At 41.6% G+C, this 18,240-nt stretch overlaps 2 protein-coding genes and 1 non-coding gene across 12 annotated transcripts in view; all 3 read left to right on the top strand.

Annotated features, from left to right (window-relative positions):
- The window catches only part of Nol8 (nucleolar protein 8), a 29,788-nt gene extending 26,574 nt beyond the window's left edge, over positions 1 to 3,214 (top strand). For all 6 annotated transcript variants that reach the window (XM_037205738.1, XM_028863823.2, XM_028863825.1 and 3 more), the window contains exons 15-17: positions 882 to 949; positions 1,328 to 1,407; positions 2,624 to 3,214. In XM_037205738.1, the coding sequence (XP_037061633.1) occupies positions 882 to 949; positions 1,328 to 1,407; positions 2,624 to 2,674 (199 nt within the window). In that variant the 3' untranslated portion in view covers positions 2,675 to 3,214. The remainder of the gene's footprint in view (positions 1 to 881; positions 950 to 1,327; positions 1,408 to 2,623) is intronic.
- A 3,828-nt stretch (positions 3,215 to 7,042) lies between these two features.
- Iars1 (isoleucyl-tRNA synthetase 1) overlaps positions 7,043 to 18,240 on the top strand; it is a 51,417-nt gene continuing 40,219 nt past the window's right edge. Inside the window, exons 1-8 of one of the 5 annotated variants that reach the window (XM_028863819.1) lie at positions 7,049 to 7,136; positions 9,902 to 9,973; positions 10,822 to 10,947; positions 11,788 to 11,944; positions 12,157 to 12,276; positions 13,928 to 14,010; positions 15,731 to 15,848; positions 17,329 to 17,476. In XM_028863819.1, the coding sequence (XP_028719652.1) occupies positions 10,829 to 10,947; positions 11,788 to 11,944; positions 12,157 to 12,276; positions 13,928 to 14,010; positions 15,731 to 15,848; positions 17,329 to 17,476 (745 nt within the window). In that variant the 5' untranslated portion in view covers positions 7,049 to 7,136; positions 9,902 to 9,973; positions 10,822 to 10,828. Of the gene's footprint in view, positions 7,137 to 7,171; positions 7,264 to 9,901; positions 9,974 to 10,821; positions 10,948 to 11,787; positions 11,945 to 12,156; positions 12,277 to 13,927; positions 14,011 to 15,730; positions 15,849 to 17,328; positions 17,477 to 18,240 lie in introns of those variants that run through there. The other 4 variants (XM_028863818.1, XM_028863820.2, XM_037205736.1 and 1 more) reach the window with 4 other exon arrangements.
- Positions 8,918 to 9,050, top strand: LOC114689553. Its single transcript, XR_003733933.1, has one exon. It is a non-coding gene; the product is annotated as a small nucleolar RNA SNORA84 (small nucleolar RNA).

Here is an 18,240-nt window from a genome sequence, read left to right as displayed (position 1 = left end):
GATTTTTAGATGACAACTTGTAACAGATATGGCATGTGCAGGGCAGTGAAGTTGATTGTAACATTCATGGCTTGGAAGTCAGATACTTCTTCTGACTAGGGTACCAGTTGGGGAACACTGGCAGACTTGGTAACGATGGGAATGAGTATTGTCATCCAGAATGCAAAAGACAGAATTTATACTTAATGCCTCATTGTCACAACTTTAGATGGAAGACTGCTGAGTGGAGATGGGTGGGGTCATTTTAATACAGAGTAACATGAGCAAATGCAGAGCAACTTTTTTCTGGTTTTTTGACGAAAGTTTTCTCTGTGTAGTTGTCCTTGTACTTACTTTGTAGACCAGATTGGCCTTGAACTCACAGAGATCTGCCTGCCTCTGCCTCCCAATTGCTGGAAATGAAGGTGTATGCCACCACCACCCAGCTGCAGAACAACTTTTTTAAAGGGATATTTTATAATTTCACTGTAATTATTTCTCCTTTTTTTTAGGCAGGATTTCTCTGTATAGTTTTGGTACTTGTCCTGGATCTTGTTCTGTAGACCAGGCTGCCTCAAACTCACAGAGATCCACCTGGCTCTGCCTCCTGAGTGCTGGGATTAAAGGCATGTGCCACCACTGCCCGGCTATTTCTCCTTTTATTTATTTATTTTTCTTTCATTTTGCTACTTGGGTTTCTTATTTTTGTTTTAGGTGGGGCTTATATCACCTAAACGGCCCTTGAACTCATTATATAGCCAAGGCTGCCTGGAATTCCTCATCCTCCTGTCTCTGTACTTTCCAAATGCTGGGATTATAGGCATATACTATCATGCCAGAGGTAATAATTTCTTCTTATATATTGAAAGTAATTTTTGCCTTTTTCTCTCATTTGTTTTCAGAGAAGCATTTCCTGAGAAAGAGACCACTAGATTTTTCTTTTTCTCTGAGAATGATGACAGACTTCGTGGTAGGTCCGTTCTTCCGTTCAGTGGTGTGAACGGGTCGCAGCACAACTCTGACTCCTTGTATACGACACAGTAGCTACATGTGGAAATTCTGACCCATGGCTCTGTATGTAGTGTGGTTTATTCCCATCCATTATAAAGCTCTTAGGGGGCAATAGTGCTTCTATTACCATGTTGATTACTATCAAAGAGAGCTTAATTTTTATAAGGACTTGCTTAGATATTAACATACAAAAGCCCCAAGTTTTCACCACTATAAAAGTCCACATGAAATCTCTGAGGCTGATGATGTACTAGAATTGGTAATGTCATCACATTGTCCATTTTACTAGTCAGTGGACTAGTAAATTTGCTGCCTCATGCTTCTGTTTTTCCCATAGGTTCTAACTTATTCTGGAGTGGTGTGGGAAGTAGTATTAGCAGAAATTCCTGGGAAGCCCGAACAAGTAGTCTCCTTTTGGTGAGTAATTGTTTCTCCATACTGATTTCCTCCAAAACAAGATACAGTACTGTGTTAGCATTACTCTCCCCCTAGTATAAGAACAATAGGAATGAGATATGAAAATTTAAAAATACGACAGCTGAGAACATGACTTGAACTCTTACAAATTATACTATTAAAAAGAACTTAAAGATTGTTTAATGCAACTATGACAGGTTTGTGCAATCTGTAAAATAGGTACCATAGGGCAGATTTTTTATTTTGAATGAGTGAGTTTATTAAGTATATAGAAAGCCAAAGTAAAAGAATAAATAGATATAGGTAGGTAGGTAGGTAGATAGATGGATAGATAGGTAGGCAGGTAGGTAGATATTATTAAATTACGTACTCAAAACATCCCAGCAGAACCTAACTAGGGAAGCCCCTTCAAGGTAGTCAGTCAGCTGGAGTTCCCAGTTGAGTTTTCTGTCCATGCCTGAGCTTCCCATGGCTACACTTCCAGCCTCTCTTTCCCACTACAGGCATTTGTATATCCTAGAGTAATCATAGTGACGTCTCATGGAAATGGTGTTCTCAAGGGCACAGTGTTACTCCTGGGCTGCCCTACTGTTCTTTCCTCCCTGTCACAGAGTTGGTAGGCCAACCCATCCCTAGACAAGGATTCTTGGAGACCACTTGATAAAAACATACTTAGGTGCGCAATGAGTAGGGCAGGAGATCCGGGGTTCCAGAGCCAGCTTCTCAGTGAGCTCAGATAGTGCATGACAGTTTACCTATGTGGTGTACATTACACAAGTGTGGGTCAAGAGACTGAAGACTGGCAAGGTGGCAGTGGCACACCTTTAATCCCAGCACTAGGGAGGCAAAAGTCTCTGTGAGTTCAGGGCCAGCCTGGTCTACAGACCGAGTTCCAGGACAGGCTCCAAAACTACACAGAGAAACCCTGTCTTAGAGAGAGAGAGAGAGAGAGAGAGAGAGAGAGAGAGAGAGAGAGAGAGAGGACTGGCTCAAGTGACTGGTCTAAGTCTAGCCAGTGTCCTAGGTTACAGGAAATCAGGTTTTTCAAAGCCTAAGTTACAGTTCCCTAAACTTATAAAACAAAAAATTGAATAGACCTTGTGCATTCTAGTGAATACTTCCAGAATGGGTTTCTATAACTTTAACTTAAAAATTACTTTGCTGAATGTGAGAAATTAGTGTTTATTAATAACAGCTTTTTATTTTATGATTCTAGGATTGTCGGAAGAAACATAAAGAAGCTAAAAGGAAGATGAAAGCAAATTAACCAATATCAGCTTTGGTTTTGGTATTGAATGTGCAAATGGCTCACCAAATCTCCAAATTAACCCAGAAAATTGTTTACTGACAAAGAAGAAATGTCAGAGTAGAAAATATTCAAAGACTGGATGATGATTTATCATTCTGATTACTATTTGTTTCTATGGAATTCTTCTGTATTTCTTCCTTGGTGACTGTCCCAAAATGAACTGAGCCAGTTGTGGTGATACAGCTGTAGTCTCAGCACTCTGGAGGGGAAATGGGAGGATCATTTGAGCCCTGGAGTTTCAGGCCACACTCAGCACACAGCAACACCCCACCTAGAACAGTGCTTACTCTTGTTCTTCATCCTAAATAACTGTGGCCATCTCTTACACAAAGCCCTGTTTAAGAAATGGTTTGATGTACTTGTGCTTAAATATTTCTGATTATACTAAGTATTCTTTACCTCCAATTTGTCTTGTAAAACTCAATTACAAATCAACTTTGAGTTCTGTACTTATGGTCTGATGACAAATTGAAACTTTTAAATAAATAGTTCAGTGTATTTGTTTTTATTTCTGATTATTCTAAATACTGTTTACTTTCATTTTGTCTTTTAAAAACCACAGTAAGCTGGGCGGTGGTGGCGCACGCCTTTAATCCCAGCACTCGGGAGGCAGTGGCAGGCGGATCCCCTTGAATTCTAGGCCAGCCTGAGCTACCAAGTGAGTTCCAGGAAAGGTGCAAAGTTACACAGAGAAACCCTGTCTCAAAAAAGGAAAAAAAGGGGGAGGGGGCTGGCTGGAGAGATGGCTCAGTGGTTAAGAGCACTGACTGCTCTTCTAGAGGACACAGGTTCAATTCCCAGCACCCACATGGCAGCTCACTCCATGTGGGTCTGTAACTCCAAGATCTGACACCTTCACATAGACATACCTGCAGGCAAAACACCAATTCAAATAAAGTTAAAAATAAATTATTTAAAAAAAAAAAACCACAATAAATTACAAGTTAACTTTTGCACTCAGTTTTGTGAGGACCAAGGAAGAAAGACAGTACATTGTGTTCTTGACCTTAGCCTTCTCATCTAATTAGTAAACAGCATGAAGATGGGCCAGTCAGTCCAAAAGTCCAATTAGACCCAGGGTTATGAAAATACTAATTATCTAAAAGACCGTTTAATAGGAGTCAGATCTCATGTCTACATAAGAGGGCAGGTTTCATATTTCACTAAATCTAGCTAAGATCAAACATAAAAAGGCCTCCTATTAAAATGAACTCTGGCCAGTCAGTGGTGGTGCACATTTTTAATTCCAGCACTTGGGAGGCAGAGGCAGGTGGATCTCTGAGTTTGAGGTCAAGCTGGTCTACAGAGTGAGTTCCGGGACAGCCAGAGTTGCACCAGGAAACCGTGTCTCAATATATATATATATATATATATATATATATATATATATATATATATATATATATATATATATATATATATATATATAAAAGGGTGTTTAATCCAAAGAGCCTTTTATTTTTTTTAAGATTTTTTTTCTTTATTATGTATACAATGTTCTGCCTGCATGTATCCCTGCACACCAGAAGAGGGCACCAGATCTCATAGATGGTTGTGAGCCACCATGTGGTTGCTGGGAATTGAACTCAGGACCTCTGGAAGAGCAATCAGTGCTCTTCACCTCTGAGCCATCTCACCAGCCCCCAAAGAGCTTTATTGAACTATGATGTGTATCTCAAGTTAGTATAGTATTTATTGATACACATTTTGCTTGAGTACAAAATCTATTGAGATCTGTTCCTAGGTTGTTAATCATTGTCTCCACTGCCTATATCTGTGTCACACAGATGCTCAGTTCCTATGGTTTGGGTTTTTTGTTATTACTAAAATAGCATACAGGGACTGGAGAGATGACTGCAATTAAGAGTGCTTGCCAGGGCTGGGGATTTAGCTCAGTGGTAGAGCGCCTGCCTAGCAAGCACAAGGCCCTGGGTTCAGTCCTCAGCTCCGGGAAGAAAAAAAAAAAAGAGTGCTTGCCAATCTCCCAGAGGGCCCAAGTTCACTTCACAGCACCCATGTCAAATAGCTTACAATCTCTGGAAACTCCAGCTTAAGGGACCCCATGTATGTCTGTCATATGGGCCTGTGTAGGCAACTGCACTCACATGCACATGCCCCCACCACACACAAACACAAAATCATTTAGATAAGTAAAATAGGGTAGAAAGAACTATGTAGCTTGGAGAGCTGTTCTAGATTTCTCTTTTTCTAGGATCTCAGGCTTAAAGATTAAAAGCTACTTTGCAAGTTACTAAAGGTATTCATTCCACCTTCTCTTGATATAAACCACACTTCATAGCTAATGATCCTAGTAAAAGCCACAGTTTTGCTCACAGATAATAAATTTGGTTAGGATTGGGACACATTAGCTGGGGGTAGGGGTTCTGCTTAGATGCCTGGCCCACTCAATGTCTGTTCAAGGGCTTTGTTAAAGTGTGGCAACTAGAGTCCAAGGGCACGTGTTCCCAGAGACAGGAAGCATGCCACCAGTCTCCTAAGGTCTGAGCCAAAAGTAAGCTCGGCCACTGGTTCTATATTCTGGGAGGTTAAAACTGGGAGGGACCAAAGAGCTGTGTTCATATTTAAAAGTCACATATTCCATTTCAAAGCAAAGTGACAAGTGGCCTTTTTCATTCTCAATTTTCTGTCAGGAGATAAAAATGATCTGTTTCCTACAAGAGTCATCTCTATAATTTGCCAAAAAAAAAAAAAAATTACTCTTGGATCTAAGTAGTAGTATATTTTGGGCACAGTTAACATCTTCCAGAATTTTTTTTTTCTTTTTTTTTTTTTTGGTTTTTTCGAGACAGGGTTTCTCTGTGTAGCTTTGCGCCTTTCCTGGAGCTCACTTGGTAGCCCAGGCTGGCCTCGAACTCACAAAGATCCGCCTGCCTCTGCCTCCCAAGTGCTGGGATTAAAGGCGTGCACCACCACGCCCGGCCAGAATTTTTTTTTCTCCCCAAGGCAAGGTTTTTCTGTGTAGCCCTGGCTGTCCTGGAACTAGAGATTCCTCTGCCTCTGCCTCCTGAGTGCTGGAATTAAAGGCATGCACCACCACCACCCAGCTATGGAATTTTTTAAACTACCTTTTGTCTAGACAAAGTGTTTCCTTACTTCCTGGCATCCAATCCAGATTTTTAAACCACCTGGTCAGTCTATACCACGCATAGGTTTGTGCAGGAGCCCTTGGTTCTATTTCTGCCCTCTGAACAGAGAACAGACATGAAGTGAACCAGCTGGTAGCTTAAGGAGTGCAAACTTAAAAGCATTGCAGAGTTTATTCCTGGTTAATAAAGATACTCTTATTCAAGTAAAAAAGCAAAGAGGACAGGGAAACACTAAATCTAATCTTGACACAGTAGGGTTGAAAACACAGTAAATGTTGCATAAACACTCAATAGTTATCAAAATGTTCTTAAACTTGTTAAGCTTTCTATCTTAGGCCAAACCCATTTTTTTTTTCTTTCCTGTCACTAATTGATAAAATGGGCACTTGGTCACCAATTCTGTCGACTTTTCAAGGTCAAAACTTTCCTTTATAGATTGCTGTCAAGCTCCGGGTGCTCTCTTGTTCCTGACCAGATCTGGAGGATACTCAGTAGATGTATAATAATAAGCCATTTTTTTTTTTTTACAATTAAAAGAATCATTCTAAATAGAGTTCAGTATAAAGTGTTCAGATTGTTGTCATGCCCTTTCTTCCCTTCTTTTTCCATTTACCACACGAAAGGAGTTTCCAGGTTAACCTGCCCTGTTCCCAAAAATAACTGTGAGACGTTTTCAGTAGTGACATAAGTTTCAGGTGTCACAGCTGGGAATCTCAGTTGGTAGAGTGTGTGACTATAGTGCATAAAGGCCTGGGTTCATCCCGCAGCACCATATAAAAACAGACGTGGTGGGGCACTTCTGTAATTCCACCACTGAGCTGGAGACAGGAGGAATTGAAGTACAAGGTCATCCTTGGCTTCTTAGGAGTTCCCGGGCCAGCAGGCGATACGCGAGACCCTATGTCCAAACTAATTTTAAATGGTGTGAAATGTCCAGATCTTAAATATACTGCATCGATATTTAAGAATACTGACATAGGTACTCAAGATGAAAAGAATGGGTGTCTCTCATCCACAGGCCAAGACTTGGAAGCCGAACTACCTGTGCTCTGGCAGTGGAGCAGTCACTGCGCCGCTCTCTTACGCCTGTGGTGAACACCTTCTCCTTCCTCGGCAGTGACGCTCCCGACCTGCACTGCAGTTGTGCATGGACCAATCGCCACACGTGTTGTTTGTGGGTGCAGGATGGCACACGCTGATTGGGCGGCGCGGAGCCGGGCTGAGCCTCGTGCTGTCAGTGTTGCATCACCTCCGGGCGCAGTTCCGGAGCGTGGTCGCCACCTGCAACCTGGGCTCGCCCGGGGGTTCCCCAGGTAAGTCCTACTCTCCGACCTTCCGGCCCCTCACTGCACCCAGTCCGACCTGCAGAGCAAGGCCTGCACGTTTTGTAACCTCCACACAACACAAGGCAGTGAAAAAAGAAGCACGCTGCTTCCCGCCGTGAGTGAGCTGCGTGCACAGAGCTATTTCCAGAGGGCGGGTCTGGAGGGGATCCCCTAAGTAGCATTGCAGAACTCAGACCTGCGCACAAATTCTGGCCTGCCTCATTAGGTGGAGGACCGAGATCCTTAGAAGTCCCCCAGTCTCTTAGTGAGACCGTGGTGGCTTTTGAGCTGGGTGGTTTGAGAATGCAGGGTGTTACAGTATCCGGGAGAGGATAGGAAGGTGGCTGAGGTCACTGCCAAGTTTAGGTATTGAAAAGGACTAACCTACGAACCATTCTGGAGGCCAGGCTTCTCCCAACTGTCCCGGGTTTGCGGGACAATTTATCCATGGGTACCAAGGTGGGTTGTGCGTGGAGTGCTTGTCCTGGGCACACAGAGTCTGGTAATGCATTTGAAGTTCACTCCTGGCAGCCACACAGAACATACCGACTATTCAGTGGGGTATGGAGGTGAGAGAGATGCCTTATCAGTATCTCCCGTAGGATTGGACTGAAGATGGGCAGAAGACTCTACCCAGTGTACAATGAGATGTGTAAGAGCCCATCGTCATGTTGGGTCAGAAGATGAGGGCGGCGGCGGCGTCACTTTAGCTTAGAGTATGTGTGATGAGAATGTGAGAGTGGCATTTGGTCTCCAACCTAATGGATCTATGCTTCTCGTTTTTAGTGAGTTAAGGAAATAAGCAAAAATCGTTGAAAAAAAAAAACCATATACTACGTGTAGTACAAACTGGTATATCGAGACTTACTCTTTTCGTTTCTCAGTGTATAGGTAGAGAGTATAGAGTCGGTCTCCTCTAACCACTAGTTCTGCATTTGGGGTTTCAACCAACCTGTGGTCATACTGTGCAGTTAGGTTTATGGTGGTGACATGTACTGTACATGTACAAACTAATTTTTCTGGGTCGTTATTTCCCAAACAATATAGCATAGCAACTGTTTATCTGGCATTTAAATGTATTAGATATGATAAATAAAATATATAGGTAGATGCACAGTGTTATTTGTTAATGCTGCATTTTATATGAGAGAATTGAGCATCCTTGGTATGGTAGGTGTGTGCCAACATAAGCAGCAGTATCCACAGTGTTTCAGTATACTGTCTCAAGATAAGTTGAGGTCTCGGCAGAAGTAGTGTAGAAGTAGCTGAACATACAGGTGGGGATGTGGTTCGGTTGGTAGAGTGCTTGCCTTGCATGCACGAAGCTCTAGGTTCAAGCCTCAGCCCTTCATAAAAGCACAGTTGTGAGCTGGAAGTGGTGGTACACACCTTTAATTCCAAAACCTAGGAAGCAGAAGCAGGCTGAACTCTGAGTTCAGGGTCAGCCATTGTGAAACTCTGTCACCAAAACAAATAAACAAGAAAACAAACAAAACCCCAAAACACTTGTAATACCAACATTCAGGGGGTAAAGGCAAGAGGAGCAGAGGGTCAGCGTTATGCCCAGCTACCCCAAACTCTATGAGACAGCCTCAGAAGGGAAATGAAATCTCAGAAGAGGAAGCTAAGGCTGAAATGTCCTAAAGGAGTTTCAGAGTTAGGAGGAAGAAAGGCCTGGATTGTGTTTGGAAGGAAGAAGGTGGGTCCTCTTTGTGCATAACCTGGCAGTGACACTTGCCCTCCCCACCGCATCCTCCCCCCCCCCCACTGCCCTGTGGTTGCTGGAGGCTGTTGTGTGGGTACAGCTCTCCAGTGGATACAATGGGCTAGAAAAACCCTGTGATTTATGCATGGGAGCTGTTTCTTCTCAGCAGTTGCCATAGCCCGGTCATTGGTACACTGCTCGTCCTTAAACAGTGAGTGCGGTTGCACCCAGCCTTTGTATTTTCGAGAACAATACTGTGATTCTCAACCTTTTGAGATCAGCAGAGACAACATATTAAGTTCAGGAAAAACTACCCTCTCACTTCCCAGAAAGCTTAGATCTCATGTTCTCAATAGGACACTGTGTGAATGATAAGGGTTCCAAGTGTGTTGTGCAGGAGCTTCTTCCAGGGATCTGTTTAAAATGCACATTCTGACCCCTTATGAGTCAGCATTTCTGATAGCTCCCAGAGACAAGAGCCATCACAACAGTAGATTAGAATTGACAAAATGGATGTGTTGGTATGTAAAGATTGCTTACCAATCTCTTACTGAACCAATAGGACCCTTGGTAAATAAGTACAGAAACTTCTTTCCATCTTTGAAAGGCTGGATGCCGTAATGTAGTAACAGCTGATCCCAAACGCCATGTACTTCTTAGTGCTTAGTGTTGTGCTCTGATTGAAAAGGGCTGTTTTAGATAATTGACCCACCTGTTTTTGTTTTTTCTATAAAACACTCGAGACACTTGAATATGAAAAATTAATGAATGTTTAAGAAAAATATTTTTTATTGTTATTATTTGGGTCACAAAAATTTCTGGTAGCCTCAATCTTATCTGCTACTTTCCGATCTGGTTGAGGTGTGTAGGGCCTTCTCTCTCAGATGGTGGGATTCCCGAGGACATTGGTGTCTGTCTTCTCTGTTCTGTTATCATTAGCAGTCCTGCTCCTTTATAATTGGATTTTGGCTTAGAAATCTGGTCACCAGTGTGGTTAGAATTTAAATGAGAATGCATACATGCATCATACATATTAATGATAAAGCAGGGGTTTTATTTGTTTTGAGACAGGATCTCAGTGTGTGGTTCTGGCGGACTTGCAGCTCAGTATATAAACCAGGTAAGCCTCAAACTGCCTGCCTCTCCCTTCTAAGTGAGGGGAGTAAAAGTTTGAACCATTATGCCTGTCCTAAAGTTTTAAAAATAAAAAAAGAAGAAGGGTGAAGAAGTGTCTTAGTTTGGGTTTCTATTGCTTCAGTAAAACACCTTGACCAAAAAACAAGTTGAGGAGGAAAGGGTTTATTTGGCTGACTTGTATATCACTGTTCATCATCAGAGGAAATCAAGACAGGAACTCACACAGGACAGGAACCTGGAGGCAGGAGCTGAGGCAGAGGCCATGGAGGAGTGCTGCTGACTGGTTTGCTCCTGGTGGCTTGCTCAGCCTGCTTGCTTTTTTTCCTCTTTTGGTTTTTCAGAATAGAGTTTCTCTGCGTCACCTTAGCTGTCCTGTAACTTGCTCTGTAGACCAGGCTGGCCTCAAACTCTGCCTGCCTTTGCTTTCCAAGTGCTGGGATTAAAGGTGTGCGCCACCACCCTCCTGATGTGGAAATTTTGTTTTGTGTGAAATATAAATAGGCAAATTGTTACAGAGTTAGCAACAAGGTTAGTAGTTGCCTGGGCTGAACAAAAGAGAATGTGATTGCTAATGGTTTGGGGGGAGAATTGAAAATATTCTGAAATAGATAGTGGTGGTGCCTTTAAATATCCTCCAAACTAGCTGGTTTGTATATTTTAAAAGAGCACACTGTATAGTATATACATCATTACCCGATAAAGCTTTTGCTTTAACACACACAGTATAGGTGGTCAGTCATGTGTTCATATACTTGATTAATATGTTAGCTTGCTGTTCATTCCTAAATTAGGAATTGCTAATGACTGTAGCAAATTTGATTTCTCTTGCAGCAACAGAATGGTTCAACAAGTTCCAGAAAACATCAGTTTTCCTGCTGAAGAAGAGAAGATCTTGCAGTTCTGGTCCAAATATAATTGTTTCCAAGAATGCTTAAAGCAGTCAAAAAACAGGCCAAAGTATGTGAGTTTCTGTGGTAAAGATAGAATCCTTACAAATTCCCATTTCTTGTATGGAGTTCCATTAGTGTGCACACTCTTCATCTCACAGAAGCTCCCCTTTCCACACATTAGGAACTCAGTAGTGAACACTAACCGAGAGATCTCCAGGTTGTCAGAAGCCATCTAAATGGAGTTCATCTACCACTTTCTTTTGCATTCGCTATCATCTCTGCCCTCACTTAGCACCTCAACATAAGCTTTTGTGGGTGGGTCCTGCAGCATTTCTGCCTTGGTCTCTATTCATAGTAAAGTCTACTAATCATTGGTTTCATTATGAACCTTCCCTGTTTAAAAGTTTTATGATGGATGTCTATTGCTCTGCTTCATTGATGTGGTAACTCAGGATCAGCCTTAACTTGCCTTATGTCTTGGAGATAATAAATGAAGAACAGATGACTGAGTAGCAGTCTTGCCCCCCGCCCCCAGCTCTGTCAGAATGGTCTTTCTGAAGGTGGGACCTCCAGTGAATTTCTAATCAATGACTATTTCCGGCCGGGCGGTGGTGGCGCACACCTTTAATCCCAGCACTCGGGAGGCAGAGCCAGGCGGATCTTTGTGAGTTCGAGGCCAGCCTGGGCTACCAAGTGAGCTCCAGGAAAGGCGCAAAGCTACACAGAGAAACCCTGTCTCGAAAAACCAAAAAAAAAAAAAGAAAAAAAAAAAAAAGACTATTTCCTAGTCTTGTTGACCACCCTCCCACCCCCCTGAATATTTCAGTATCATAGCTACTTGATAAATAATTGTCCTGAATTTTTACCATTTTAAAAATGAGTTACTGTGTTCTGTATTATCTATTAGATTTACTTTCTACGATGGGCCTCCCTTTGCAACCGGACTGCCTCACTATGGACATATACTTGCGGGGACTATTAAAGATATAGTTACAAGATATGCTCACCAGAGTGGGTTTCACGTTGACAGAAGATTTGGATGGGATTGTCATGGCTTACCTGTGGTATGTCAGTCTCCAGTCTTGTAATGTTCTGATTGTCTGTAAACCAATCAGATGTTCCCTTGGAATTCTTGTCCATGTTACTGTTTATTGTTTGGTTTCTCTGTCGAGTTTTCTTTTTATTTATTTTAGCTGTTTTGGTTTCTGTTGTGGCTTACTTGTATTTGTTTCATAAGGTGTGGTTGCTAACACAGCCATCTTACCTATATCTTCAGGAATATGAAATTGATAAGACACTGGGGATCAAAGGGCCAGAGGATGTGGCCAAAATGGGGATTGCGGAGTATAACAAACAGTGCCGAGCAATTGTGATGAGATACTCTACCGAGTGGAAGGTATGTTGGCTGTTTTCAAAAGAATGAATAATTTGGTTTTGAGATGGGACTAGGAATAGCTGATCATCTTTTGTGCTTTTTATGAAATGTTCCCCAAGATATGGCTGTCCATGTGAGCTTGTGTCACAAGAGGGGTTGGATTCTCCTACCCTGTTAATATTAGTCACATGATCCAATTATTATTCCTACAGTTTTTCTCTAGCCTCTTGCCCACTGTCATCTTCTCTTTAAAAAAATCTGTGCGCCTATATCCTTGTGTTCTCAGAGTACACACACACAGACGCACGCACGCATGCACGCGCACACACACACACATGCACGCACGCACATGCACTCTCCTCCTCTTCACAGTCCTCCATGCAGGCTGTTGTGTCCCTCCCACAATGCTGTCCTTAGAGCTCTCTGTCATGACATTGGGTGCATTCAGTTTATTAGCATAAAGAGTCCAGCTTTCCTTAGCATGAAAGCCAGGGCTCAGTTTCTCTCATCTTAACTTTCTTGCCTAATACAGTGGAGGGAAGTCCTGATAACGTGAACTCAGGCTAAATGTAGATCTGCTTTTAAAATCTAATTGTTTTCCCTGAGCCCTTGCCTTCCCCGATTCCCACCTTAAGGCAGGATCTTACTGTGTAGTCCTGCCTGGATTGGAACCCAGATCTGCCTGCCTCTGCCTCCTGGGTGCTGGGATTAAAGGTGTGAGCCACCATGCTCTTCCATTTTTCTAAAAGTTCTTCATTTTGAGATAACCTAAAGCATATAACTATCCACCTGGTATGAAACAGTCCCGTATGCCCTTCATCTACCATTTCCCAGCTGCTGACATCTTCAGTAACACAAAAGCAGTTAGTTAACATAATACTGTCCACTTGTACTACTGATCTTTCTGACCCCAGTGTCTATCCAGGATCAGCCATTGCCTTTACTGGCATGTCTTCTTAGTTTCCTTCGATATATGATGCTCATTTATTCTGTCTTTTCGGGAGCAGAGACAGAAGGTTACTAGGGGTGGATCTATCACATTGTGCATGCCTAAACAAGTGCTATTCTGTACCAATTAAAGCTATATCCAATTAATCGTTTGCTTCATTAAGATGCTGCCTGGCTGTTTAGTTTTCCCTTGGTCAAGTGTGGGTTTTGCTTTGCAGTTAATAAGTATCTTATGGGAATACTGTTTCCAGCATGGTTTTTCTTATGATACCTTCGGTCATTATGTTTAGCAACTGCTGGTAAATCCTTCCTAGCTATAACTATTTCTCTGATGTTTGCCAAGTAATGGTTGCAAAAGACTTTTTGCAGTTAATATTTGCTGGGTCTGGTGGCACACACCCATAATCTCAGTACTGGGGAGACAGAAAGAGGATCATTTTAAGTTTGAGTCAGTTTGGTTTATATAACAACTTTAAAATTGTGAACCCCTACTCCCCCCTCAAAAAATACATGATGACTTAGATAAGTAAATATTTATACTGATAAATAATAATATCTATGTATAAGAAATGAATGCTAAGAAAACTAGTCACCTTAGGTGTTGTTTAAAATATGTTTACTTGGATCATTGATTATTTTGATCCCATAGTAGTCATGTAGTAACAATAAAAATACAAATCATGGTATCATTTTCTAATACTACTCTAACATTCATATTCCTAAGTCTACCGTTACCAGACTTGGCCGATGGATTGACTTTGACAATGACTACAAAACACTCTACCCACAATTCATGGAATCAGTCTGGTAGGTTTATTTTAAATTGTGGGAATGATAAACGTTCTCTTGCGTTGGTCAGAGGAGAAGTGTGCTTGCCTGATGAAGTTTGTTTGCGAATCCATTATTTGATTTTGAAGCAAATGTGTTGATCTTTTATATATTTAAAAATGCCTCTATATAGCTTCTTCTAAAGCCATGAAAATGATTTACCCCTGATTTTTTTTTTCCCTCATAAAAATGATGTTTGGGCAAGTAGGAGAGGGTTTTTTGTTTATTTGTTTTCTTTTGGCAGTGCTGAGGACCCTTACTCAAGGCTCTTACACACTGGGCAGATACTGTACCACTGAGCTGTATCTGTAACCCTGTGGGGGAGTGTGTAATCCATTTATTATCCTTCTCTGGGTAGTGGCACACACCTATCCAAGCAGGAGGAATACGAGTTCAGGGCCTGCCTGGACCACTTAGTAAGAGAGGGACTTTGTCTCACAAAACAGAAACTATCTTAGGGCTATTGCGGTGAAGGTTTTAAGAAATGAAAAGCAGAATTAAATAAGGCTGCCCACCAATGCAGTGTGTTATCCAGATGGGAGAAATGAGTAGTCCACAGGAGAATTTGAGGTGACATTGATCTCTGGTGTCCTTGAATTTCATGTATTCATCAAAACGTTTTAGTCAGAGTGGCTTGTACTTTTATAGAAGCTGCCTGTTACATAGTTTAAATAATGCATCAGAAATCCAAAGAAACGTCCCAAAATGCTAGTGATATTGGTAAAAATTGTTTTGTCATAACTCTAAGAATTTTAGTGTAAAAATGTATGCTGATAGGTACAAATTTATATCATTGATAAAGTGCTGTGCCGTAAGCACTAATATTTGCCTTTCTTTTTTTTTTTTTTTTTTTTTTGAGACAGGGTTTCTCTGTGTAGCTTTGTGCCTTTCCTGGAACTCACGCTGTAGACCAGGCTGGTCTTGAACTTACAGAGATCTGCCTGACTCTGCCTCCCAGTGCTGGGATTAAAGGCGTGCACCACTACCGCCCAGCCCCTTTTTTTTTTTTTTTTTAATTCTTTTCAAGACAGGATTTCTCTATGTTAGCTCCTGGCTGTCCTAGAACTCAGAGCTCTGCCTACCTCTGCCTCCCGAGTGCTGGGATTAAAGGTGTATACCAGGGCTGGAGTGATGGTTCAGTGGTTAAGAGCACCAGAGGACCCGGGTTCAATTCCCAGCACCCACATGGCAGCTAACAACTGTCTGTAACTCTAAGATCTGACACCCTCACACAGACATACATGCATACACCAATGCACATAAAATAAAGATAAATTGTTTAAAAAAAATAAAGGTATATACCACTACACCCAACTAGTAACTTCTTCCTTTTGGCAAGAAAACTGTATCAAAAATTCATTCAATATTTGCCTTTCTTAATCACTGTGAACATCCTTCCTTATCAGAAGATGGTAGCCACACCCCAAGCCCAAACCCATGCTAGTAGTTGAACTTCAGGCCTTGTACATGCTAGACAAGCTCTCTACTACTAAGTAACACCCCAGCCTTGATAGTGACATTTTTCTAGTCTACATTTGGCCGTTAAATGTTATTTACCAGGAAGCACCCAAATGATAGGTTTTTCTTTTTTTCTTCACTTCTTTACCAGAAGAAAATTGTAAGAATTGGCATAAAAGTCTGCGTTTGAGTGGTAGATTTTGGTGATGTAGTTGTAAAGTTCCATCTCTTAATTTACCAGGTGGGTCTTCAAGCAGCTGTATGACAAAGGCCTTGTGTACAGAGGTGTGAAAGTCATGCCCTTCTCCACCGCCTGTGGCACTCCCCTTTCTAACTTCGAATCAAACCAGAATTACAAGGTGCGTGAAATGATGATTGTTGACTGATTATAATTAAGGTGAATATTCCCAGTTATTCCCAACCTGGACTGGTGGTGCCAGACAGCTGTCACTGCTGAGCTCTGGTAATACTGCCACTTGTTGCAAGGAGGCTCTGCTAGGTTAAACTGGGGGATGTTTTCTTTCCACTGGACTTGTCATGTGTCTTAATGGGATTTGGCCATATTGGGTGCCTGATCTTGTCTAGCTCTGACATAGTTTTTCCCAGCTAATGTTCTTCAGGGCCCTTGCCTTTGGTGACTTTATGCCTTTTCTGGTACCTGTAGCATTGTTTGTTAAAGGTATTGGGAAGAAAGTCTAATTTAGATATTAAGCTATGATGGGTCTTTTCTCTGCTTCACAGGACTTGTGTCCTTATGACTGCACTAGATGACTGTGTCATCTAGAGGGTGAAGTAGAGAGTCTCTGAGAACATGAACTATCTCATGTCTTACATGTCTGTATTCACCCTTCACTTTTGCCAATTTATGTGACCCATATTTTTTAAAGAGATGGTCATTTTTTGGAAGTCTTGTTCATGGCTAAGTTTGGAAATTGTTGCATTTCAGAAGCATTTTATCATACTGGTAGAGAATGTTTTCTCTGATAGATGGGGTGGGATGGTTTTTTTTTGTCTCCTGATTGCCTTTGTTACTGGTTCATGCATATTTAATTGTTATTTTTGTTGTTTGTTTTGTTTTTGTTTTTCAAGACGGTGTCTCCATATGACAGCTCACAGCTCTGGCTGTTCTGGAACTTGCTCTGTAAACCAGGCTGGGCTTGAACTCACAATGATCCGCCTGCCTCTGCCTCCCTAGTGCTGGAATTAAAGGCATGCACCACCACTGCCTGGCTTTAATAAAAATATTTTAAGCACATAAAAATATAATATGCAGGAATAATTATTCTCCAGAACAGTATTGTTATTTAACTTTGTGTACTTACTGTAGATCAGATCACTGTACTGGTGAAACTTTCATTCTTGCTTTTAGTTGTGAGCCTTAGCTTTTAATGGCTAAGCCATCTTTCATGCCCCCAAAATCTTCCATTCATTACTCCTTTTGAGACATTATTTTTAATGTTGACAGATGTCATGCATTTTTATTGTAACTGCTAGAGGATTTTTAAAATGTAGAAATGGCTTAGCAGTTAGGTAAGAGCCCTGGCTGTTCTTCCAGAGGACCCGAGTTCAATTCCCAGCACCTACTTGGCAGCCCACAACTGTTGACTATAACTCCAATTCCAAGGGATCTGATGCCCTCTTCAGACTTTCATGAGCATCAGATATGTATGTTACACAGACATTTATGTCAGCAAAATACCCATGCTCAGAAAATGAAAATTTTAAGAATTAGAGCTCATTTTTATCCTAAAATTTATTTTAGTTCCCTTTCACATCAGTTCCTTCTTACTATGTCCTTCACAGGTTTATAAAATACTGCTTTCTCTCATTGTGTTTCAGGATGTTCAGGATCCTTCAGTATTTGTAACGTTCCCTTTGGAGGAAGATGAAAATACATCCTTAGTTGCTTGGACAACCACTCCTTGGACTCTACCTAGTAACCTTGCCCTGTGTGTCAATCCAGAAATACAGTATGTGAAGATCAAAGGTGAGTATTGGGCTAGGTACTTGTGAGCCACCATGTGGTTGCTGGGAATTGAACTCAGGACCTCTGGAGGAGCAGTCAGTGCTCTTAACCTCTGAGCCATCTCTCCAGCCCCAAGGGCTAGTTACTTGTGATTGATACAGATAAAATAATTTAATGTAGATATAAAAGCTTACATTTAATTTTGGAGTAAAACAGTTTTATATGAAGATTTTACTAAAAAGCTCTAAGGGCAGGTATGGTGGCACACACCTGTGAGTCTCAGCACACAATAAACTGGTGAGAATATTGTAAGTTTGAGGTTACCCCAGCAACATAGCAAGATCCTGTCTCAAAGCTAGCCAGGCGTGGGAGAGAAAAGGGAAGGGATAGGAAAGAAAGGCAGCCTGAAAAGTGGCTTCATTTCTGGTTGAAAGTGACACAAATGTAATTTTTGTAATCATTCCCCAATTCCATGGTAGAGAATTCTTACATTCTCAATTAGGTCCTTCCTTATAGATTTATATGAAATATGGTGATTGATACTTTCTGAACAAGTATACTTCCAGATTTGGAAAGGTTATAGGGAGGAAAAGAGAGAAAAACACATTGGGCAGGGCAAGGATCTGTGGAACACCTGCTTTGGAAGCGGTATGACATTTCTTTTGGAGTTAAGCAGTTACCAATAGTTTGCCTTGGAATTGAAAGCAGTATCTGGGTTTGGTGGTACGTGCCCCAAATCCTCATACTTTGGATGCTGGAGAATAAAGAGTTTGAGACCAGCCTTG

Source organism: Peromyscus leucopus, chromosome 5 (genome assembly GCF_004664715.2).
Source record: "Peromyscus leucopus breed LL Stock chromosome 5, UCI_PerLeu_2.1, whole genome shotgun sequence".
In the NCBI taxonomy this organism is placed as follows: domain Eukaryota; kingdom Metazoa; phylum Chordata; class Mammalia; order Rodentia; family Cricetidae; genus Peromyscus; species Peromyscus leucopus.
Note: the sequence above shows the minus strand (reverse complement) of the source record. Positions and strands in the feature narration are given on the sequence as shown.